General features: G+C 39.8%; 1 protein-coding gene across 1 annotated transcript; it reads right to left on the bottom strand.

The window, feature by feature from the left end:
* Positions 1 to 12,647: 12,647 nt before the first annotated feature.
* Positions 12,648 to 25,303, bottom strand: LOC103045172 (serine/threonine-protein kinase 16). Its single transcript, XM_022685687.2, has 8 exons — positions 25,200 to 25,303; positions 23,059 to 23,192; positions 20,279 to 20,498; positions 18,694 to 18,827; positions 17,237 to 17,357; positions 15,827 to 15,922; positions 15,083 to 15,204; positions 12,648 to 14,069 (listed from the first exon to the last, which is right to left on the bottom strand). The coding sequence occupies exons 2-8, from the start codon at positions 23,142 to 23,144 to the stop codon at positions 13,928 to 13,930; spliced, it is 921 nt and encodes a 306-aa protein (XP_022541408.1). The 5' UTR covers positions 23,145 to 23,192; positions 25,200 to 25,303; the 3' UTR covers positions 12,648 to 13,927.
* Positions 25,304 to 25,703: the final 400 nt, after the last annotated feature.

The raw sequence follows: 25,703 nt of genomic DNA, 5'->3' as shown, positions 1-25,703 counted from the left end.
TGGGCGGGGCCAAATGCCACATTAATGCCACACAGGTGCCAGACAAACCTGGTACAGATTCCTCTAATTACATCCACGCCAAAGCATACACTGGTAATTTACACGGATAGTAAATAAACACGAGTGTTACTGACCAAAATAAACACTTTTAGGAGAGATATAAGTTATGTGTAAATATGTATAAGACAATACCTGACAAAATCTGTTTTAATGACGTTGAATCACTTATCTAACCAGTCTTTACTGATTTCTGCCCCCAATAACGCTTTCAATAGCCTCCAATAGCCTTTAATAGTCTTCAGTAGCCTTCAACAGTCTAACCTTGCAGTCGTGGTGTGTTCACTAAACTCCATAGTTATAAACATCCTGAGGTTAGCAGCGCGCTAACTGACCTGTTTTTAATGTAATCCGAGGAGTGACTCTGTGACGGCTGCTCTAAACTGCTGCTGTTAGCTGCTTGGGCTGAAAGATGAACTGTAGAGAGCTGTATTATCCGTTCAGTGGGGTTAAAACCTTTATTTCCTACACAAATGAACTAAAAAAAAAAAACGCTCCAGACTGGCTGAGCTGAGCCTGTAGTCCGTGGCTGGGCTGTAGCTCTGACTGAGTAAAGACAGCGGGGCTTGTGCTGCTGCAGCTCTGACTAGTGGTTGGATGAGGAACTGCAGCTGGGCTCGTTCCTGGGTGACCCAAATGGACATTACATGCTTTTTGTACTCCAGAGAGAACTTAAGGTATGGTAAAGATGTAGCTACTTAGGTTTCAGTGAATGTAAACAGAATATTTAATGGATGAAGTAGATTATTAGATGATTATTTGATTATTCTTCTGTTTCGCTGGTCCTGCGAACTTCAGGAGCACCGTCCTGCTTTCTTTTCCCGTGTTTACATCTGTGCGCCACAGAACGCTCTGGCTTCCTATTGGTCAGAGTCAGGGAGCAGGTCGCAGAGCATGTCAAACTAGGCGATAAAAAACAAAAAAATTCTAACATGCTAGTCTTTCCGTCGGATGCTCTGACGGCGTCACTCACGTCAAATTACTGCTCTTTGACTGTCACACTACACTGACCTTTGTCGCTCGCGACAATGAAATTCGGATCCGACGCACACAATGTGTCGGCGCCGACAAAATCGGGCTAAAATCGTGTAGTCTGATCCGGGCATTAACCCTAAACTCCTGAATCCGATCGGCTAAAATCAGAGGAATATCTGCTGATCGCCAATACCGTATTTTGGCTGAAAATCGTCTGATACCGATACACTGCCGATCGATCGTTCCATCTCTAGTTATTTGGTTTATGTGTGTGTTTCAAGAATGAGGGCCCCTTGTTTATATCTTGCCTAGGGCCCCAAAATGGCTAGATCCGCCCCTGCTCGGGGGTAGACTGGCAAGCCCACGCTTTCTTCTTCACATACAAACACAATGCAGAGTAGATAGATTTGAGGAGAAGGATGTGACTAATTTGCGACACAGTGAATCCTGGAATAGAGTGGAATGGAACGGCGTGGCAATTCTAATCACAATGCACTGTACATGTATTATGTTTGAGGCAGTCAAACAAAATCCCGGACGATTTTGAAATTCCCCCCGGACATTTTTTTAGGTCTTAAAAGTAGGACATGCCCGGGAAAAAGAGGACGTCTGGTCACCCTAAAGCAGCATTACTATTAGCCACTAACCACAGCGCTTGCTCTTTCACTGTTTAGAAGTCAGTATTATCGGCCTGTAGCCTGCTGCTAACCCTAGCTAGCACTGCTGGAGCAGTGTTAGCATTACCCGCTAACTGTGCTAAGCGCTATATCTCTTTTGCTGTTCAGAGACGAGTATTATCGGCCTGTAGTCTGCGTGTTTACCGTGGTAAAACAAGCTACATGGGACAAGCCGCTAGCTAATATCACCCTGGCTTATTAAAACACTCAGGGTCCTCAGTGTAGCGCTGTCAGGTAGCTGTCACATAGCTGCTAATTAATGCTAATGCTGCTGTAACCAGCCTTAGTGAAAATCTGGAAATCTAAGCGCTTTATTTACCGAAATAAACAGTTTTCAGTAGAGAAAGCTCTGTAGATAAACATCCAACGCTTGTTTGACTTTAAAGGAAAATGTGTTTTTTTTAAGAATTATAGTTTTATTTACTTAGCTTGGACTAATAATAGAACTACAAAGTATCCTATATGATAACTGGAGCTAATAACATGTACAGTTAACGTAGTGGTCATTATAGCATGTTTGATATTTGTGCAGTAAAATAGTCTGTAAGTTAGGTCTACTCTAGAAATGGTATAGAGCCATCAGCAGCATATTTATTGACCTGCTGCACGCTGGGACATGGACTCAGTGGCTTTATACAGGCGTATAAAACTGCAGGAAGGGTTCGAGACGGGTTGACTAACCCTGATAAAACGTCCACTTAGCCAAATTCTGATCTCAGAATACCACTTTACTCGTGATTGAGACTTGAGCATAAATTCTCTGCTTCTGGTGGCACTTTACTGTTGTTATATATGAAGGCGAATGTGACAGAAGTGCTGACCAGAGAGCCGCCAAGCCGCGACGCCAATCACACAACGTCTGGACGAGGAACATTTCCTTATCAAAAAATGCAGAAAGCGCTTACGAATTCTGCCTTCAGCTTCCGACACTATTATCATCATGTCCTCGACTCAATAAGCGTCCAGCAGGCGTCCAGATGGGGACGTGGTCCCGGAGACGTCTCTCTCTCTCTCGCGAACATTTCTCTTCTTTCCTCGGCCTGTAAATCTCCACTGAGTGAGCGCGACCCCGTAAAACATTTACGCTCTGTAGTTTTAATCAATCAGCCAAATGTCGGCCTCATTACGGGAATATGAACAGATTGTGTGATCTTTTAAAGTAATCACCGATATTGGTTGAGATTTTTCCCTCGGCCTTGTCGTGTCACTTAAGCTAATGGGGAGGTAAGGGAAAGAGCGACGGCGAGGCCGTATTTCACCGCCGCCCTGACTTTTAACCGTTGTTCAAATGTGACGGAAGTGGCTGGGGGGTATTGGGGGGGTGGGTGGCGTCCAAGTTTTGGGGGTAATAAAGTTTATGGAAAAGGCCGGGCCTTCCCTCTGCCGCATTCAGGACGAGCATTTATTACACGAGCGGGAAAATCTGTCATACATCTCAGAAACGCGGCTTAATAATCAAGATAAGCTTCTAAATAGCCACCAAACAAACACAATGGCCATGAGATGAGCGGCCATATTTGTTTTTGCATACGTGTTCCATATCTCCTGCAATACATACAGTACTAGTGCTTATATAAAAAAATAGAATATAATTTAAAATTTACTTTATTTTTTTAAGTATATCAGGTTCAAAATGTGAAACTCATATATTATATAGATGTATTACACACAGTGATTTTTTTTAAGTGTTTTGTGAGGATACTCATCGTCCCTGTTCAGCAGCACTCGCGTTTTTCTTAGGGCACACAGTAAACAGCTTTAGCGACTCGATTGGCTAAGAGAAACACACGACAACCATCTTCTCTGTTGGCTGGCACAAACTCAACTGACTCAGCCGTTTATTCGAAAAAAACACACAGCATAAGGGTGGTACGCATGGGCGTATACATGGGCACTGACGTCATCACGTCATACATGTCTAATTGGATGCTGGTAAACATGGCTTTGCCCTAATAACAAATATGCTTAACACTCCCACTCAAAGACATGTTTGCAGCTCTCTCTCAACTGTATAGTGGAAAACGAAACCAAAAAGATACATAACCCATTTTGTACTGTACTCAGTTACAGTAAAACTCATAAAACAAAAACATTTGACATACTGGCAGTTTTCATTACTCTCCAAATAAATAACCCATGAACTTCTCAAATTTGACTTTTGACACTGGTTTGGTAAGTACATCAGCTACCATGTCTGCAGTAGGACAGTAAACAACATTAATCTTCCCCTCTGTGTGTGCAGACCGTACAAAGTGATATTTTATATCCACATGCTTGCTTCTCTGTCTACATACTGGGTTCTTGGATAACGCTATCGCCCCCTGGTTGTCCTCATAGATATTGACTGGTAAATGCTGGTTACTACCATCCATCCCTTTTAGTAGCTGAACAAGATACATGCTCTCCTGAGTAGCGGCTGCTAGAGCCATGTATTCTGCTTCACAGCTAGATAGCGCCACTGTTGGCTGCTTCCTGCTCTTCCATGATATTACTGCACCAGTCTCAGTTAAGCTGAAACAATATCCAGTGGTGCTTCTCCTGTCATTTTTGTCAGCTGCCCAATCAGCATCACTATACCCCTCAAGCTGTAAGCTTTTCTCACATTTTCGGTAGTTTAATTTCTGATCCAGAGTACCTTTTAAGTACCTCAGTAAGTGTTTTGCAGCAGTCCAATGCTGTTGGTTTGGTTCTGCCAAGTGTTGTGATAGCTTACTAACTATCCAACTCAAGTCGGGTCTAGTGCATGTCATGATGTATATCAAGCTACCCACTATTTCTCTGTACCCTGTTGGATCAATTACATCTCCATCATTGCCAAAATGTAATTTCTGCTCAGATGGGGTAGATCTCGGTTTGCATTCAGGCATTCCAAATCTGGCTAACATTTTCTCAATGTGTCTCTTTTGTGTCATTTTGATTTCTCCATCACTGTAGTTAAAATCAATACCTAGAAAGTGTTTAAGTGGACCCATATCCTTCATCTTAAACCTTTTCTTCAGTATTTCTTTCACATCTCTCAGTATGGTGTTTTCACTAGCTGCTATGATTAAATCATCAACCCACACTAACAGTATGACTTTCTCATTCCCAGATTCTCTGGTGTAGACACAGTGGTCAGCATCATTTTGCACAAAACCATTCCCTGTAAGGTGATCATGCAGTAACATATTCCAGTTGCGACCGGACTGTTTTAACCCATACAATGACTTGTTGAGTTTACACACAAGATGTTCACCTGTTTTTGACATAACCTCAAAACCTTCCGGTTGCTCCATGTATACCTCACAGTCCATGGGAGCATGTAAGTAAGCAGTCTTTACATCCATTTGGTGAAGGATAAGATCCTCCTGCACAGCTACCTGCATCAATGCTCGGACAGAGGTCATGTTGGCAGTGGGTGAAAATGTCTCTTTATAGTCAATCCCTTCTACCTGACCGTACCCCTTTGCTACATATCTGGCTTTACAAGTCTCAGATCCATTTGGGCTTTCTTTCATTGCATATACCCAGCGACCTCCCACTGCTTGTTTACCCTGTGGCAGTGGTGTCAGAGTGAAAGTTTCATTCTCAGTTAAAGACTGCATCTCTTCTTTCATCGCATCACCCCATAATTTAGATTTTTCTGAACTCATTGCCTCACTAAACGTTTTAGGAACACCATAGGTCACTCTGTAGAAATAATCTACATTTTCTGTTTCATCATCACAGTCAGCTTTGCACTGGTAATCTTTCAGGTATTCTGGGGCCTTTCTCTCCCTCACAGGATACCTCCTTTCTACCTGCTCTTTCTCTGTACCATCTGCCTGGGTTGGACCTACTTCAGTCGTCTCCGTACAAGGCTCTCTAGTCCCTTCAGACTGTTCCTGACCCTGGCTCACTACCTTTGGTGTATCATCTCCATAGCTCTCTAAGTCATCCTCCATATCATAACTGGTCTGTGTCTGGCTATCTGCGCTGCCTTTAGTGATTGTTTTCACAAGCCTATGTTTTAGGACTTTTCCTGTCTCCGGGTAGTAGATGTTGTAAGCTGGGCTATACTTATCATAGCCGACAAAGATCCCTTTGTCACACCTAGCATCCAGCTTCTTTTTGTCCTGCTTATATGTGTAACATTCAGATCCGAATACCTTCATGTTAGACAGGTTGGGTGTTTTCCCTGTGAAAACACGGTAAGGTGTCTGCTCTAGACGCTTACTGTAACACCTGTTTCGAATCTGAGCTGCAGTTTGCACTGCATATGTCCACAACTGCTTTGGGAGGTTACTCTCCAACAGCATGCATCGTGCCATCTCAAATAATGTTCTCCATCCCCTTTCGGCAGTTCCATTCTGATGAGGTGAGTAGGGTGCACTTGTCTCGTGCCTTATCCCATTACTCCTAAGTAAGGACTGGAACTCCTGTCCGGTAAATTCTGTTCCGTTGTCAGACCTTATACACTTAATTTTCCCATAGGGAGCTACGTCTGCTATGAATTTCTCTGTAGCTTGCGCTGCATAGCTTTTTGCCTTTAGAAAATATGGAAAAATCATCCCGCTGTAATCATCAGTAAATGCTATTGCATACTTGTACCCATTTTTATCTGCTGGTTCTATGGGGCCGCATAAGTCTGTGTGCACTAGCTCAAGTATGCATGTAGCTTTTGCATCTGCCTGTCTGTTTCTGCTTTGTGTGAATTTGCCCTGTGTGCATATTTCACAGTTTTGTTTTGACTTATCATTTTTGCCCTTAATAGACATCCCTTCAACAACATTCTCCAGCTTTACAATGTCATCAAAGTTACAATGGCCTAGTATTCTGTGCCATGTTTGTATATCATGACAACCATACACTTCATCACTCTCAACACTCTCAACTGTGCTAAGGTAATACAGCCTACCGTACACATCCATTTTGAATTTTGTACCGTCCCTGTTGACTAGCCAGTCATCACCGTCTTTGAAATGGACCTCTGCACCGTTGCCTGTTGCTGCCTTGACAGAAAAAATGTTCTGTGGGAACGATGGAATGTAGAGCGCCTGCTTGAGTTTCGTTTTCACTCGTCGTCCCTCGCTGTCCAGCAAGTAGACCTCGGCGTCTCCCCTCATCTTCGCCATTCCGCTCACCTTGGTTCCGTCGGCCAGCTCGATCATATGATCCTCGGGTCTGAAGTTCTTGTCCACCGTTTTGAACTTGGTGGCATCATTGATCATATGCGATGTGGCGCCGCAGTCAACCATGAGCCCTTTCTTATTTTCTTCTTGCAAGTGACAGTCACTCATCTTAAAGAAAAATGACGACTGCGTATCTGTCTGTTCATCAGCTTTCTTGATTTGGTCACGACCTCGGCCGCGTCCACGACCGCGCCCTTTTCCTCGCTGTGGTGTGTCCCATGTTCGATCATCTCTCCTCTGCTGCACGTCGTTGGGGCATGCCCGGGCCATGTGCCCTCTTTTCCCGCACGCGTAACACTCCATGTCAGCCAAGTCCACTCTCTTCCCCCGGCCTCTCCCACGTGCTTTCGTCGCCCCGCTTGTTCTCATCACGTTGTCCTCAGTCACGTCTCCTCTCCCATATTTCTCTGTACTTTCATAGCTGCGCAGTTTACTTTTAAACTCACCAAACATCACGACTTCATTTGTCTGTGTAACGTGCACAACGAACGGTTTGTAGGACTCGGGTAGCCCTTTCACTACCATTGCAATCATAAGTCCATCACTAATTTGTTCGTCTGCTCTCCTTAATGACGTGAAAATAGTCTCTGCTCGAATTATGTAGTCGGTAACTGTCTCATCGCTAGCTTTGCAGAGTGAGGACAGTTCACAGTATAGACTCACGACTCGTGGCTTGTCCTTGCCAACGTAATGCTTTCGCAGAATCGCCAATGCCTTTCTTCCGTCTCGTTCCGCTTCTCTCATTACCAACGATAAACTTTTGTTGTCCAACACTTGCACAAGTTCCGCATACGCCTCACCATTCTTTGCCTCATCTTCGGCGAGAGCTCCTTCATCCCCCGCATCGATATCAGGCGTCTCCGTGATGGTCTCCCTGAGACTACGGAGTTCCATGTGAGCGAGGAACCTTGCTTCCCAAAGTTCATAATTTTTCTCTTCACCGTCGAATAAAAGTCTGCTCCACCTGTGGCCTAAGTGACTGGGCCCATAACCTGTGAGGATACTCATCGTCCCTGTTCAGCAGCACTCGCGTTTTTCTTAGGGCACACAGTAAACAGCTTTAGCGACTCGATTGGCTAAGAGAAACACACGACAACCATCTTCTCTGTTGGCTGGCACAAACTCAACTGACTCAGCCGTTTATTCGAAAAAAACACACAGCATAAGGGTGGTACGCATGGGCGTATACATGGGCACTGACGTCATCACGTCATACATGTCTAATTGGATGCTGGTAAACATGGCTTTGCCCTAATAACAAATATGCTTAACATGTTTATTTCTTTTAGTGTTGATTATTGATTATATCTTACAGCCAAAAATCAGTTTCTCAGAAAATTAGAATATTATATAAAGAGCAATTGGTATTTTTGGCAGTGTGCCATGTCCTGCTGGAAAATGAAATCCGCATCTCCATAAAAGTTGAAAAAAACTTGAGGTGAAAAAGGGTGGTGAGTCAAATCCTTTCAGTAATGATCCAAAATCTAGAAGAAGAACTACAGGCATCCCAATACTTTTGCGCTCTTGTTTAAATAATACGCGTGTAACACGCTTATTTTAGAAAAAGTGTGAGAAGTGCATGTTTCCAATAAAGTAGCCAGTGAGGTGTTTCTAATAAAGTCAGTGAGTAGATGGTACATGGTAGGTAGTTGTTTCCAATAAAATGGCCAACAGTGAGTGAAAACACAAGGTAGGTCTTTCCAATAAATCAGCCAGCGCATAGATCCTTATAAATAAGGGGAGTTTCTAATAAAGTGGTCAGTGAATTTAAGCACTAGATAGTAGATGTTTCTAATAAAGTGGCCAGTCAGTGAGTGGAAGCACAAGACATAGAGGAGTTTCCAGTGAATGGAAGTACATGGTAGGTAGGTGTTTCCAATAAAATGGCCAAGAGTGAGTGGAAGCACAAGCAGAAGAGAGGGTGTTTCCAATAAAGTGGCTGGTGAGTGAAAACACAAGGTAGGTAGGTATGTATGTTGGTGTTTCCAATAAAGTGGCCATTGCATAGATGCATATAAACAAGAGGTGTTTCTGATTAAGTGGCCAGGGAGTGGAAGTACATGGTAGGTAGGTGTTTCCAATAAACTGGCCAGTGAGTGGATACATAAATAAGAGGGGTTTCTAATAAAGTGGCCAGTGAATTTAAGCACTAGATAGTAGGTGTTTCTAATAAAGTGGCCGGTGAGTGGAAGTACATGGTACGTAAGTATGTAGGTGTTTCCAATAAATCTAATAAAGTGTCCAGTGAGTAGAAACAAGATACGGTAAATTGTTTCTAATAAAGTGGCCAGTGAATTTAAGCACTAGATAGTAGGTGTTTCCAATAAAGTGGCCACAGATTCTTCTACAGAGGCTGGTTTGTGGAGTATGGGCGTTGAGTACAGGGACATATGGATGGATGGTGTCCCAGTCTCCATGGTGACCTGTCTGGTAGAAGATGATTTAAGAAGACACAGGAACACTGCGGGACGGATCATCACCACTCAGAACTGACCTATAATCCCCAGCTAATTAAATAATTAGCTAATTGATTCATTGTCAAATCAATAAAGAGATGGTTTATGATGTTGATGCGGGGCTCTATAGGAGAGCAGTGATCATGAGATGTGGATTCTTCTCTATTCCTTGAATGGTTTACTGATGATCAGTGATGGTTTGTTTGGAGAGACATGTCATCTGCTGGTGTTGATCCACTGTGTTTTATTATCAAGTCTAAAGTCAGTGCAGTTTTGCTTATTTTTTTTTTTATTCCAGAGCTGTTTATTGGGTTCTTATTATTTTATATTGTCGGCAGAGCAATTTGTAAAGCAATTGAATTTCAAGTCGAATTTGCAAGAAGAATGAGGTTCTGTTCGGTTTGACGTTGGTGTGGATTATTAGCATGACATCATTGCAGGAAAAACATGCTCTGTGATGTATGGAATAAAGAATGCTGGCCTGTGATTGGCTGGCTCTCTAGGACCCCTCACCATAAACATGGTTTCTGCATAATGAAAAGAAAAGAGAATTGAGTCTACAGGCTGGAGAATGTGCTGATCATGATGTGAGTGAATCTGTTAGGGGCTTTACAGGTTGTGTATAGTAGTTTAACAGTATAAGAGTATAGTATAGTTTATAATATACAGTAAATAAAGGGTTAAATCTGTGTTTTTGTGTCTGAATGCTTTACGCAGGTCCTGCTGCTGCGTTGTGTAGCAGGGTGACAGGGTCATGGAGGAGATTGATTAAGATGAGTGAAGGCACAACGTCACTTTGACCTTCTGGACCCCTGGCGGCCGTAAATCCAGAGCCCTTAACGGCCGCAGTAATCTCTCTGTACCTCGGGGGCGAGAGAGGGGGTTAAAGTGGGCTGTGTTTGCTTAATTTTACAATGCTTTGTCTGGTGTGGAAACAGCTCTGTGTAAAGATTACTCACCACATTATGGGGGTCACTGGTTTCATGCCATAACTGAAAAAACAAAACAGGAAGCTGCAACTTACTTAAAATACCTACTTTAAATATTTAATCCAGATTTTTTTTTGAATATTTCAATTTGGAAAATGATGCTCTATTTTTATTCACCTTCACTATTATGTGCTGTTTGTGTTGGTCTATCACTTAAAGGGCCACTAAACCCCCTGATTTTAGCTGAGCCCACTCTAAAAAAAAAAGGGATGGTTAGTTTGTGAAGGGCATTGGATGATGTATGGGTTTAGGGGCGGGCAAAAGGGAGGGAGAGCTGATTGGGCTGAGCAGTGTACCTCTGTTAGCGTGAAATCCAGATAGTTGGACGTCACCAGGGGGCGGTAGTATTGATTGATTGATTGATTGGTTGATTTGCATATTGTGAGTGGGGAAATGACCACAATAAAAGCGTTTATGAATGGAAAGTTTAGGAATGGTTTATAAGAGTTTAAGAATGTCTGGTATGTTTTATTATTTTTTAATAAAATAATAAAACACATTTCAGCTATTAATGGAAAAATATGGTTTAGGGTTTAGTGCCTTAAAATCTCAATTAAATACGTAAAATATTTTGGTAGTAAGCTGACAAAATGTGGAAATGTTCAAGGGATATAATTTAAAATGAGGAATTAATAACTTAAAAAGTGCACAAAAGTGCACAAGAAGCTTACTAAAAAAGCAGGCTATGCGGAGTCTATGTACATATATGTCTATGTCATTGTCAGTACAGTGATGGTGGCGCTCGGAGCTGAACTAGTATTATAGGATGTAAATAAACAGAGGTTTTTAATAAGCTTCTTCTGCACTTTTTAAGTTATTAATGCCTCATTTTAAATGCCAGGGCTCTCCAGATTCTAATAAGGAGGTGTGGAGCTACTTTGAGCTGGATAACGGTGTAAAAAGTGATTTATCAGGGTAAATTATGGCCCGTATCACCCAGTCTGAAGGGTGTTTGTTGGACAAACTGTTAAAATTTCTGGATCTCTGAACGCTGTTGGAGAACGGAGGTGTGCTATTCATTAAAGGTTTCAAAATTTTTTATCATGTTTTACTACAACAAAAGTCCATTTTACACCAGAGTTCTCCTTTAAGTGTTATTTATAACGCTAATTCCAAAAGAAAATGGGACACAAAATAAATAAATGCAATTAAAAACAGAATGCAATGATCTGTAAATCTCATAAACTCATACAGTGACTTGCAAAACAATTCATATCCCTTCAACATTTTCACATTTTGTCAGCTTACAACCAAAAACATTTTATGTATTTAATTGAGATTTTAAAGAGCCACTAAACCCTAAACCATTGTTTTCATTAATAGCTTAAATATGTTTCTTTGAAGTAATAAATAATAAAACATACCCAACCTGTTTATAATTTTATAAACATTTCCTAAACTTTAATAATCGCTTTTATTGTGGTAATTTCCCCACTCACAATATGCAAATCAGTCAATCAATACTACCACCCCCTGGTGACGTCCAACTATCTGGGTTTTACCGCTATCAGAGGTACACTGCTCAGCCCAATCAGCTCTCCCTTCCTCTTGCCCCGCCCCTAAACCCATACATCACCCAGTGCCCCTCACAAATAAAGCATCTTTTTCAAAATTTTATTCAAATAAAAATCTGGACTAAATATCCCCCCCCCCCCACTGTATGTTGCTTTAAATCAGTTTTTAAATGTACTTTTCAGCACGGATAGTCCCACAGAGCATGGCAAAAGTCGTAGGACATAATGCTAGATGACTTTTGGTTCTCATCCCTTAATTAGATTCTCATTATAACACTATAAATGTGCTCCAATTGCATAATATGCACTAATACAGCAAAATATCATCACTGTCCAATGAAAAATAAGTATCTCTATTTTTGTTGATTTTTTGTTTTCTACATAATTTGAACAAATTAACTGTCTCTTACACTGTCTGAAAATTTCTTAATGAATGGACCAATAGAAATACTTCAAAATGAAATAAACTCTTTTTACATTGACTTTCATTGAAAATTAAGAATGCTTTATCTCTCTCCTGTAAAGTTGCCGTTTTGGAGATGCTTGTTTTTCATTGGACGGCGATGATATAGACTGGGTACATCCCAATTGTACACTACTAACTACTATCACTACTTTATTTTTAATTCTGTTTTTTATATTTAAAAAAAGCCGAGTTCAAAATTCCCTTTCATTTCTGTGAGCTTTAAGTGGCCTCTGCTGTTCAGCAGCAGTACTGCAATATTCCTATTTGCCTAAATGTCTGTTGCCAATCTAATAGTAATCCTTTTGCTGGATGCAGTAATACGTATAAACATAAATAATAAAACATAATAACAGAAAATCCAAGTTATGATTGATATCCTTATTTTTAATCACCTTAAATAATAATAAAAAAGAGAATTAATAATTTTGAAATAAACAAAATTATTATGCATATTTCCACAATTACATACTGTAATTCCCAGCTAAATTACATGCGAGTGCAAATGCATCATTACACACATCACACAGTGTCCTCCAATAAACAGCAAACCTCTATAACCCGCTGCCATTCCAAATCAATTATAAAAAACAAAATTATATATATTTATAATACAGTAAAATGACAATAAAACTTAAAACCGCAAACTAGGCACCAAATTTACAATTTTATAAGTGAAAGTATCCTATGCTTAAAAGGGGAATTTTAAATGTTTATTAAAAATGTGTATTTCTTTTATTTATTTTCTTATTATTTCTAATTTCTTATCTAAATGTTTTCAATCCCTTTTAAACTGTAAATTCTTGGAATTATTGTTAATGAGGTTTACCTGAATTTTCTAAAAATTGAAGCTCTAACCAATGAACGGTTTGCTTCAAATCAGCCCCTCTATTTTAAACCATATATAATTTTCATCCAACCGTATACTATTTTGTTTTCTAAACTACTGTTTGTAGCTTTTCGTCCATTTTTTTAGTTGAGCAAAAACATTTTTACACTGGATTTTGTACCATTTCTAGTTATTGACTGAACTTAATTGACTTAAATGGCAAAAAAAAAGTAAAAAAAAAAATGGGGGTGTTCTTAAACTTTTGAGTAATAATGTACGTTCTACATAAACGAGGTCATGATATTTCACCAGTAAACGTTTCTTACTAAAAAAAAACATCCTTTTTATCCTTTATTCTCCATAGAGCTTTTTTCTTCTTCTTCAAAGGCCTTTAAACACTGAAACAAAGCTTAAAATAGTAAAACTTAACTATTTTTAACTGCAGCCTTCAGCTTCACTCAGCTACAGCTCAGATCAGATCTTCACAAGTTGGGTTATAAACCGATATCATGGTGATTTTCACTCATAATGACCTTAAAATATATTTCACAGTCTGACCCAGAGCTTCAGAACTTCCAACACGTCCATTCGCTCCACCGTGACTGATCCCGAATCAGTGAACTCCGCTGTACATCACCCAGGAGTTCACTAAGGTAAAGGTAAGCTCATGTTTATGAGGCCAGAAGTTAATGTATGAGCTGAATCAGGGAACGAGTGAGAGTGAGAGAGTGAGAAAGAGTGAGAGTGAGTGCATAGTCCAGATAAAAACTGTCCACAGGAAGTGACCGGAGGGGGCGGAGCTCCCCTGCAGGGACCATCATACCCTGTTGGTGTCCACAGGTCCCGCGTCCGAGCCCTGCAGGCTCTTCACCTGCTCCAGGACCCAGTTGATGTCGGGACGTTCCTGAGGATTGGTCACCATGATGGAGCTGAGGAGGTTCTGCAGTCCTGCAGAGTAGCTGTTACCATAAACAAACATCAATTAACAGAATTCACTAACCAAATAAACACTGTTAAAGGGTTTAATGGTTCATTAATGTCTCAACGATTTTAATTATTTATTGACACTAGTTAATTGACGAGTTATTATTATTATTATTATTATTATTGTTATTATTATTATTAAACATGACTCAATTTCTATGCTTAAGAGTGTAAATAAAATACACCACTGCAGTCCTGTCATTTTTTTTGTAGATGATTATGCCCATATTTGGAGTTCTGTGTCTAAGCTGAGTTTCTCAATGGGAAGAGTTTTTGAAAAAAGAAGTACAGAGAGAGAGAAATATATAGAGAGAAATCGAGAGAAGTACAGAGAAACACAAGCTGAGAGAAAAACCAATACACAGAAGTAGACAGCAAAAGAGTAAAGTAGAGAGGGAGATACACAGAGAAAGAAAGAGGGCCAAGTAGTGAAAAATAGACAAGTAGATAGAAAAAAAAGAGAGAGAAAGAAAGAGAGGGGTAGAGAGAAATAGAGCAAAAAGTACAGGAGAGAAAAAAGAGCAGACATAAAGAAAGAGAATTACAGAGAAAGAGAGAGAGAGCGAAAAGTAGAGATAAAGAGAGAGAGAAGTAGGGAGAAAGAAAGAGAGAGAAATTAGAAAGAAAGAAAATTTGAGAGAAATAATAAGCGAAATGTAGAGAGAAAGAAAGAATGGTCTAGAGAGAGAGCAAAAAGTACAGAGAAAGAGAGACAGAGAGAGAAGTAGAGAAAAAGAAAGAAGTAGAGAGAGAGAGAAATAGAAAGTAGAGAGAAAAATAAAGAGTGACAGAGACATACAGAGAAGTAGAGAGACACAAGTAGAGAAAGAAGAGAGAAATAGAAAGAAAGAAAGAAAAATGTAAGAAGAAGATTATGAAGAACATTAAATTGACTTTTCCAATCTTAATTAAATGAATTCCAGGTTTCTGGTGTATTTGGGGTAATTTATTGTATACATGATAAATATGATGAATATGATGAACTGACCTGCACGGCTGAGGAATGGTCACCGGGTTCTGTACAGCCAGAGCCACGCTGTCCCCCTTCTGGAAGATCAGATCATACGGTCCCTCCAGCATCATCATACAGTACAGAACACAACCTAACGACTGAACACAGACACAATCAAAATCATCATCCTTACAGAACTCATCATACTGTTAACATAAGATATTCAAGCTACATCTCTATTCTGGGGAGGGAAAATAACACCGGAATATCTGTGGCCCAAATATTCACTATTCACTGTATACCTGTAACTCTACCTCTTCACTACTTTACTTTAACTGATGCTCTCAAACTTTACATTAAGAGACAAGAAATGCAAGTAATTAACTCTTGATGAGTTCAGCACAGCTGTTAACTGAAAGCCTGAATTCCAGGTGACTCTACCTCATAAAGCTGACTGAGAAAATCCAGCAGAGATGTTCAAAACTGATCATCTAAACAAGAAGAGCTACTTTGAAGAATCTAAAATAATTATGCAAAACATATTCTGGTTTGTTTTACACTTTTTTTTACTGTTTATTAAATAATTCCACATATTTTTCACATAGTTTAGTATTAATCTACAATGCAGATATTTTTAAAATAATGAAAAAACACTGAATCTAAGGTTAATTAGCCTGTTGGGAGTTTTGGGTTAGTACAATTCTAACACAAAGACAAAAAAAAGAGAATAACTATTGAAAGTGGGCGTGGAAAAACTGGAACTGTATAAAAGTTGCTCACCCAGATATCCGTCTTTTCATCGATGATGCAGTGGCTCTCCACATTAAAGAGTTCTGGAGCTCTGTACGAGATGGTACACCTCTGAGCTGCCCAGTCCTGTAAATGCGAAAATTAAAGATAAGTTAAGAAAAGAGAAAAAATTAAAAATAAATAAAATACAAATTAAAAATTAGAAATGTTAGTAGGACTGTGTATTGGTAAGAACTACTATTCTATATATTGCAATATACTACAATACTGCAAGCAAGGTGATATAATTGCATTTGTTAAAATCAAAATTGAGAAAAAAAAACGGTCATAGTCTAAAATCTGAATAAAAGGAAACTTTACAGTCATATGAAAAAGTTTGGGCACCCCTATTTATCTTAATCATTTTTAGTTCTAAATATTTGGGTGTTTGCAAAAGCACACCTCTTGCAGAAATGGCTTCTTTCGCATCACTCTCCCATCCAGCTTCTCCTTGTGCAAAGTGCGCTGTATTGTTGACCGATGCACAGTGACACCATCTGCAGCAAGATGATGCTGCAGCTCTTTGGAGGTGGTCTGTGGATTGTGCTTGACTGTTCTCACCATTCTTCTTCTCTGCCTTTCTGATATTTTTCTTGGCCTGCCACTTCTGGGCTTAACAAGAACTGTCCCTGTGGTCTTCCATTTGCTTACTATGTTCCTCACAGTGGAAACTGACAGGTTAAATCTCTGAGACAACTTTTTGTATCCTTCCCCTGAACAACTATGTTGAACAATCTTTGTTTTTAGATCATTTGAGAGTTGTTTTGATGAGCCCATGATGCCACTCTTCAGAGGAGATTCAAACAACTTGCAATTGGCCACCTTAAATACCTTTTCTCATGATTGGATACACCTGGCTATGAAGTTCAAAGTTAAATGAGGTTTCCAAACCAATTTTGTGCTTCAGTAAGTCAGTAAAAAGTAGTTAGGAGTATTCAAATCAATAAAATGATAAGGGTGCCCATACTTTTGCACCGGTCAAATTTTGGTTTAATGCATATTGCACATTTTCTGTTAGTACAATAAACCTCATTTCAATCCTGAAATATTACTGTGTCCATCAGTTATTAGATATATCAAACTGAAATGCCTGTTCCAAACACCCAAATATTTACAACTAAAAATGATTAAGATTAATAGGGGAGCCCAAACTTTTTCATATGACTGTTTTTTGCATCCAATCAGAACAATGGAATCAACACAGTAACACAGTACATCACTGCCACCTAGTGGGTGGGGTTTAAACACAACACTAAATGAACCACTTCTGACACTAATTTTTACATCTAAACTAATTATTAAAAATCATTGTGTTTTTGAAAACTGATACAGTATTGGTAAATAAAATATCACGATCAATATTTTATCTATACAGCTAAATTCTACAGCAGGAAGTCCCACCTGTATGGTCATGGCCTCTCTGGAGCCTCTGACTTCTATACGGGCTTTGTTCATGGAGCCCAGGTCCATCAGTACCGGCCGGTCGTTCTCCTCCAGCAGCACATTAGTGGGCTTTAGATCCCTAAAGATACAGAATCAAATTCAGGTTTATTCTCAGGACAGAAACAATGGGTTAAAACATATGTCTACAGGAACTATTTAGCTGAAAATGGCGGCAAAAAAAAAAAAAAAAAAAAAAAAAACATTTCCTGTGTGTGCTGAGATAAGTTAAGACTTAATCATTTATACCAAACAACTCATTTTTTTCAGGTCATACTGCAGCGTTTCCCCCTTAATGTTTGGACTCCATCACCTCTTAACCCAGCAGCACAGTGCATCAGAGCACTGCTCTACACAGTGCAGGGAGTGAGGGAGAGAGCCGGCAGGGAGAGCCGACCAACCTCAGGTTTAAGTTAAGTTTAGGGAAACTAAATTAAGTATTTATCATTACTCTCGTACATCACATTCACCATAAGTTTACTACTTCTTTACAAACTGTCTGTTTTCCAGCTAAAACAAAAAAAAGCTGTACAGGGCTAAGATAGTAATGTTAGCTGAGCTAATTTAGCGTTAGCATTTGTTTGTTTACCAAATAACTTGCTGCCTGAGTAAATTTCACTCACATGTGATTTAAGGAGCACTGCTGAGGTAAATTCATGATTAGAATAGCAGTGCTATAGTACATGTACTTTTGTGTTTCTTGGTGTATCTGATGGGATGTTAAAAAAATTAGGGTATGTAATTATTTACTATAGGAAATGTTTAGAATTGCACTGCTGAACTTTTTGCACTTTTGTTATAATCACATTGCTAGAGGTAAGTCATGTTTTTGCTTGTGATTCGCCCGTATACGCATGGTGCAAGGGTGTGCATGCGTCCTAACTCCACATCTACGACTCACCTACGACTGCTGTCGCATGGTGTGTGTGCCAAGCTGAGATGTTTACAATAAAGTATAAAAAAAAATAAAATATACAATTTATCATGTATTCTTTATTCTAGCACCACACGTTGGCTTTATATTTCCTCAAACACATATAGTATATATTAGTATACCACGAATATAAATAGAACTGCATTTTTCATTTGTTGTTCTTCTTCTTCCGATTAATTGCAGAAAATCACAGAATATTGTCGTGATTAATCTGATTTTATTTTTTCGATTGACACCACTAGCATTTTTATATTTCGTTTATTTTTTTTTTTTATTTGGCATCCTTCACTGTACACAGAAACTTGTTTCCATACTGTGCAGATGACAGTAAACTCTTTAAATTAATTTATTCAATGATGAAAAAAATTTAAATCAGCAAAAAACATGCTTGGTGTTTGGTATTCCCTATAAAAAATGAATAAATAAAAGGTCCATCCCTAGCCTACACTCATCATTACTCATCTCCGCTCCTCCCAGCCCATACCTGTGGGCGTAGCCCTTGTCGTGAATGGCTTTGAGACCTTCACAGATGCCACGCAAAACATGCAGAACCCGACTCTCAGCCATGGAGCTTCCTTTATCCCTCATCTTCTCCAGAACTGACCACAGACTGCCCTTCTGTAACACAACACAAACACACACACATGAAACACGAGCCAGTGTGTACTGTCCACAACACAGAGCTTCATGTGTAAATAATGACAGTGTTTTGGAAAATGTATCTAATAGAGGTGGGATGGTTGGAGGTCACTACGTTTTTTTTGTTTTTTTTTTACAAGAAGAAACCTGTATCAGTGTGAGGTTTCCTTAAAGTGTTGGTTCTTAAATCTCAGAGTGTTTGTTTAAGGGCATTTTTAAGCAGTCATATGTGTGTCAAGCTCAATCTGATCACGCTGGTTTCTCTGGTTGACCAGTTTAGCTCTTGACCAGTATACAGTGCTCTCCAAAAGTATTGGAACAGTGAAGCAAATCCCTTCATTTTTGCTGCAGACTGAAAACATTTGGGTTTGCTATTAAAATATTATGTATATGAGACAAAAGATCAACATTTTAGCTTTTCTTTCCAGGTATTTGCATCTAGATCTGGTACACAGTTCAAAAGATACCACCTTTTGTCTGAACCTACCCATTTTTCTTATCAGCAAAAGTACTAGAGCATGTGACTGTACAATAAACAGCACTGAATGTCTATGTTTAGTTTAAAATTTGGGTTTCATCTGTGCAGACTGTGGATTTATAGTGAGAGTCTATGGGTAAAAACCAGGCCCCCAGCTTTTCCCTTCCAAAACGTGCCACCGGAACTGTGCTGCTGAGGGATGAGAGAACCATTTGAGCGAAGCTATCCATTCACTTCCATTCATTTCGGGGTGTCTTTGAACCAATAATAAATGTTTTTCCAAACCGTTTTCGATTATGACACAGCCTGTGTTCTTTTTTTACAAAAATGGATTTTCTGTCATTTGATCCATAAGATTAATAATCTGTTTATAGCTTTAGAAAACAACGTGTTTATACAACTATTCTAACGATGACGTAAAAAAACGCGAGCCAAAATACCGTGCTGTAATGTTTGGAGAAGTTGCTCCTCATAATTTAAAAGTACAGAGCTGATTGAATTAGAGCAGCGTCAAAGTAACCTTTTATGATGCAAATATAATACTTCTACTAACACTTATAATACATTTAAAATAGTAAGATAGTAGTAAATAGAAGTAAGATAGACTATGAGAATTATAATGTATAGATATAACTATAAATTATATTACACATTTATTACTATCATTTACTATCATTTACTGTACTATCATTACAGAGATTATACAGAAACGATTCTACATTTTGTCTGTGAATTTTAAAAGTGAAACCAAACTGATTAGGAGATCCTTAATCATGCAGCAAGATAATGACTCAACACCCGCTGCAGCCTGGAAAAGCATCACAGAAGGAGAATGCAGAAGGATAGTGATGTCAGAAGGTCAGACATGATGCAGCTACTGCAAGCAAAGGATTTAATTATGATGAATGATGGTAGATAAATTAAGCAGCCGGTAAAACCGGTATGAACGTACGCTGATGTAGGGCAGCAGGAGCCAGGCCTCGCTCTTGCCGCTGCGCTCGGTGAAGGCGTGGCCGGTCAGGCTGAGGATGTTGGGGTGGCTGAAGAGCCGGTGCATCTCCACCTCCGTCTGCGCCTCATTGCGTCCCTCGCGGTCGTGGCACAGGATCCGCTTCAGGGCGTAGAAACGGCCGTCCTGGGCGCCCTCCACCAGATCCACATAGCTGAATCCTCTAAACAAAGAGAAAACACAGAAAATTATGAAAAAATAGCAATATAACCATTCTAAGGATATTATTATGACTCATATTTCATATTTCACCAGAATGCTGTTTGTTTCTCTCTTTCAATCTTTTAGATTGCTACACAATGTAAAAAGTAAGAAACCACTTAAAAATTATGAGTTTCTTTGATTTTGCCAAATTGAAAACCTCTGGAATATAATCAAGAGAAAGATGGATGATCACAAGCCATCAAACCAAACTGAACTGCTTGAATTGTTGCACCAGGAGTAGAGCAGCATAAAGTTATCTGCTAGAGTGCTAGACTGCTAGAGCTGCAGGCCAGCCCTCAGTGCTCATTCTGCTGGACCTCTCGGCCGCCTTCGACACGGTCAACCACGACTTCCTCCTAACTATACTCTCAAACATGGGGATCTCAGACAATGTGCTGTCATGGTTTAGATCATACCTCACTGGGCACTCGTTCAAGGTGTCGTGGCAAGGACAGCTGTCCTCAGCCCACTCCCTATCCACTGGGGTTCCCCAGGGTTCGGTACTGGGTCCCCTTCTCTTCTCAATATACACTGCCTCTTTTGGTCAGGTTATCCACTCACATGGCTTTTCCTACCATTGCTTTGCTGATGACACCTAGCTTTACCTGTCATTCCCACCTGAAGATCACTCAATCTCTGCACGGATATCACAGTGTCTCTCAGACATATCCTCATGGATGAAGGAGCATCACCTTCAATTAAATCTCTCAAAGACTGAACTTCTGGTCATACCAGCAAAACCTTCTATTCAACACAACTTCTCTATAAGCATCGACTCTCTCTCTCTCACCGACAAAGGTTGCTAGGAACCTGGGTGTTATGGTTGATGACCAGCTCTCCTTCACGCACCATGTGGCCTCAGTTGCTCGATCCTGCCGCTTCGCGCTTTATAACATCAGGAAAATTAGACCGTTTCTGACGCAACAGGCCACCCAACTCCTGGTGCAAGCAGTCGTCATCTCACGCCTCGACTACTGCAATGCCCTGCTAACTGGCCTCCCGGCCTGCGTAGTAAAACCACTCCAAATGATCCAGAATGCAGCAGCACGTCTGGTCTTCAACCAACCAAAACGGGCACATGTCACCCCGCTGCTCATTGAGCTCCACTGGCTACCAGTTGATGCTCGCATCAAATTCAAAACTCTTACAATCGCCTACAAGGTGATGACAGTACAGCTCCTTCCTACCTGCACTCACTCCTGAAGGCTTACGTTACCTCCCGGCCGCTGCGCTCCTCCAATGAACGTCGCCTCGCTTTGCCAAACAAACACTCACACAAAGAACAATCCAGACTGTTCTCATACAGAGTTCCCCAATGGTGGAACAAACTACCTTCCACTACCAGATCAGGAGAATCTCTCGCTATCTTTAAGAAACTCCTGAAGACAGAGCTCTTCAAAGAGCACTTGCTCTCCTAACACCTCTAACACACTAACTACTTCTAACCCCATTTCCTTCCTCCCCTCCTTCACTTCTCTATCCCTTTATTTCCCTTCGACCGCCTTTAAGCCCTATCTAAAAATGGGTTATCTTAATTCCTATTACTTTGTACTTCATTATTGTAAGTCGCTTTGGACAAAAGCGTCTGCCAAATGAAATGTAATGTAATGTAATGTAATGTTATCCAAAAGCAGTGTGTAAGACTGGTGGAGGAGAACATGATGTCAAGCTGCATGAAAAAAACTGTGATTAAAAATATTGATTTCTGAACTCTTAAAACTTTATGAATATGAACTTGTTGTTTCTTTGCGTTATTTGAGGTCTGAAAGCTCTGCATCTTTTCTGTTTTTCCAGCCGTTTCTCATTTTTCTGCAAATAGGATAAGAATAAAACAACAATGTTCATTGTTCTCAAACATAAACCTATAAATAGCAAAATCAGAGAAACTGATTTAGAAACTGAAGTGCTCTCTTAACTTTTCCAGAGCTGTATATGGCCTGAAAAGGTCAGCAGTTATTAGTTTTTTGTCAGTGGCTTTCACACAGAGCTATGCAGGAACATGCTAATTGTGCCGGACAATGAGATGAAGCTTTTGTCTGATTCGGCCTGTGCAGCAAGGCTGCCGAGTGTAATTTACAGACAGCTCTTGAAAGCAAACATGTACACCCAATATAAAATAATCGCCAGAAGAAATAGCTGCAAAAATATCTGTACCCAGAAGGAAGTGTGGGATATAAATGCGACTCACAATGTGCTGCTGTGATGGGTGTTCAACCAGCAGTTAATTCCAAGGGTTTTCTTTTAAAACCCTTCTATGACAAATTTATGCAGAAAACCATGACACTTCAAAGGGTTTACATGCTTTTTCTTGTCACTGTCTATGATTTTATTAAAAAATAATATCTGTGGTTATTGAGAGCTTTGATTTTTTTATTTTCTGCTAACAATTGTCTATTTTCTGTTGCCTTCTAAACCATGTGGGCTCTCCTGCCTCGTCTTTGCTCTAGAGTTACTGCTAGGAACCTTCCTGTAGTGAATGGGTTAATGGGTTCATGTGTTTTAGATACTTGGTGCTTTACCCCTCGTCGAGTTTCTGAATGAAGTAGTATCTCTTGTTGTCGATGGTGATGGCGCTGCGAGAGCAGATACACAGCGACTGTCCCATCCTCGGCCGAGCATCGCTCACCTGACCATCCAGGGGTTAAAATCTGAACTGGAAAAAAAAATAATAATAACAGAGTTAATATCACTTCGACTAACTAACTAAAAAAATGTTAACCCTAAATTATATCCAAAAAAATTACTATTCTCATTAAAACACAGTTATATGAGCTGGTATAGCTGTCAGTCACTTGTTCACCTGCAGGTTGTGGTCAGTAAAGCAGGACTTTAATTTTGGAGCAGTGAGGGTAATTTTCCACTGCACCCCGAATAAATTATTTACATCTTCCACAGACACACAGAACTGCACACAATACCTCACGCTTCTCCTGTAGCAGCTCCTAATTGGCTGGTCTGTGAACCTAAACAGCTCCTGATTGGATTGGATTAGAATTTGTTTTGCACCTACTTCTTTTATCTAAGCAGCCCACCCTCTTTACACTTTGTCACTTGGTCACTCTCTATTTCACATTGTCGCCTTATTTGGGACATGAAAGGTGCTGATTGGCTGTCCTATGTATCTAGATTGATCTGATTGGTTGTTCTTTGTATACGGACTGATCCGATTGGCCGGCATGTAGGCCTGTCACAATAATTAAATTATCGACTTATCTTTCAATAAATGGACATGACCTCGGTCATTTTAATAATCGTGATATCGTCCATTGTGTTTGCATTTACAAAATGAGTCAAGGGTCTTTATGCCAGTCCAATGTGGGCCAGCTGGGACAGACCGGGGCTGCACATCATGGTGGACCCACGGTGAATGTACACAATGTGTATGTATTATAAATGTATTGTCTTTAAAAGGATGTAACCCCTTTGTTATGAATTATGTTGTCATTATATTAGTGCCATTTAGTGGTCTTAAAAATGCCAACAATATCATGTATAACTATAATTTCTGGGAATATTGTTCGCAAAAAACTGTTATCGTGACAGGCCTACCGCCATGTGTAGACTGTTTCTGTTTCTACAATTGGCAGCATGTTCCATGTCTACAAAGCCATGGTAATTCTTGTGGCTAAACAACTGAACAGAACTGACTGACTGCATTTGGTTGCTAAACAGTCCTGATTGGCTGTGTTTTATATTTTTATTGGCAGCCATGACTGGCTGTCCCTTGTATGTAGACTGTTCTGATTGGTTGGTTTTGATCGCCCCTCTTAATTAGACTGTTCTAATTGGCTGTGGCTTGTACCTAAACAGCTCTGAATGGCTGTTCTTATTTGAACACTTTCTACTAGCTGCTTCTCGTATCTGGATAGACATTATTGGTTTCCTTTTATAAAGGACTCGAACAGCTATGATCGGCTGCCCCTTGTATCTGAAGTACTCTGATTGGTTACCATTGGTAGTCTTTTTCATCAAGACTACTCTGGCTGGCTGCTCATTTTATTGGCTGCCTCATGTATCTAGATAGCAGTTATTGGTCTCCTTTTATTGAGAGTTTAAACAGCCCTGATTGGTTGCCCCATTACCTGAAATAATTTTATTGGCTGCCTCTTGTATTTCGGGTATAAGTGGGATATTGTTTTTCCTGAGTATTTAGACTGCTCTTGTACATGGACAGCTCTGATTGGCGTGATCATACCTGAACTCATTTTATTGGCTGCCATTTACATCAGTATATAAACAGCTGTTTTTTCGTTTTCCCTTACGTTAAGACTTTAAACAGCTCTGATTGGGTGTCCTCCATATCTAGATGGTTCCGATTGGCTGCCCTCCATACCTACACCGTTCTGATTGGCTGCTCCTTTTTAATGCTAAATGCTATAAAACAGGTGTATTAAAGCCCGGGGTATCTCTGGTAACCACGGGGGGTTTATCTGGAACCTGCTGGGGGAGTCCGGGGGTCCGGTCCGGTTCTGGTTGATTCTCTAAGCTTCTCTAAAGGGTAACGTGGCACCGCGAGCTGCCCCGAGCGGCGGATCTGATCCGGTACCGGTAAAAACCTCCCCCGGTACCGGGTTCAGCCCTGCGCCGGTAAACCAGCGGAACCGGCGGGTATCAGAGACCAACCAGAGCCGGTTCCGATCAGAGAGAGAGCAGAACCTACCTGTACCGAACCGCCTCCCTCCCGATACCGCTACACACACACAACACACACATCCACTCACCACATACACACACACACTTCCGTCTACACCAGTGACGCAGCGACTACGCACACAATTAACCCTTTACAATCCGGATCCGACCATAGTTATATATAATATAATACAATATAATACAATATAATATAATATAATATAATATAATATAATATAATATAATATAATATAATATAATATAATATAATATAATATAATATAATATAATACAATAATCCGAATTATAATAAAAGAATATAATGTAATATAATATAATATATTTTAACCCTTTACAATCCAAATCCAATCAGAATTATTTATTAATAAAATATAATATATTCTAATGATACAAATTTCCATTACAAAGAACATAATATAATAATAATCCGAATTACAATAAAAAAGAATATAATATAATATTTGAATAATCTGAATTATAATAAAAGGTAATAATATAATATATTATAATA

The sequence above is a fragment of the Astyanax mexicanus genome, unplaced genomic scaffold (assembly GCF_023375975.1).
Source record: "Astyanax mexicanus isolate ESR-SI-001 unplaced genomic scaffold, AstMex3_surface scaffold_33, whole genome shotgun sequence".
Taxonomy (NCBI): Eukaryota; Metazoa; Chordata; class Actinopteri; order Characiformes; family Acestrorhamphidae; genus Astyanax; species Astyanax mexicanus.
Note: the sequence above shows the minus strand (reverse complement) of the source record. Positions and strands in the feature narration are given on the sequence as shown.

Excerpts from the sequence above, each read along its gene's own strand:
- LOC103045172 (XM_022685687.2), bottom strand. The coding sequence starts at position 23,144 with ATGGGACAGTCGCTGTGTATCTGCTCTCGCAGCGCCATCACCATCGAC. Across the intron at positions 20,499-23,058 it reads ATTCAGAAACTCGACGAGGG|AGGATTCAGCTATGTGGATC; the intron begins GTAAAGCACCAA and ends CTCTTTGTTTAG. Across the intron at positions 15,205-15,826 it reads ATGAAAAGACGGATATCTGG|TCGTTAGGTTGTGTTCTGTA; the intron begins GTGAGCAACTTT and ends GTCTGTGTTCAG.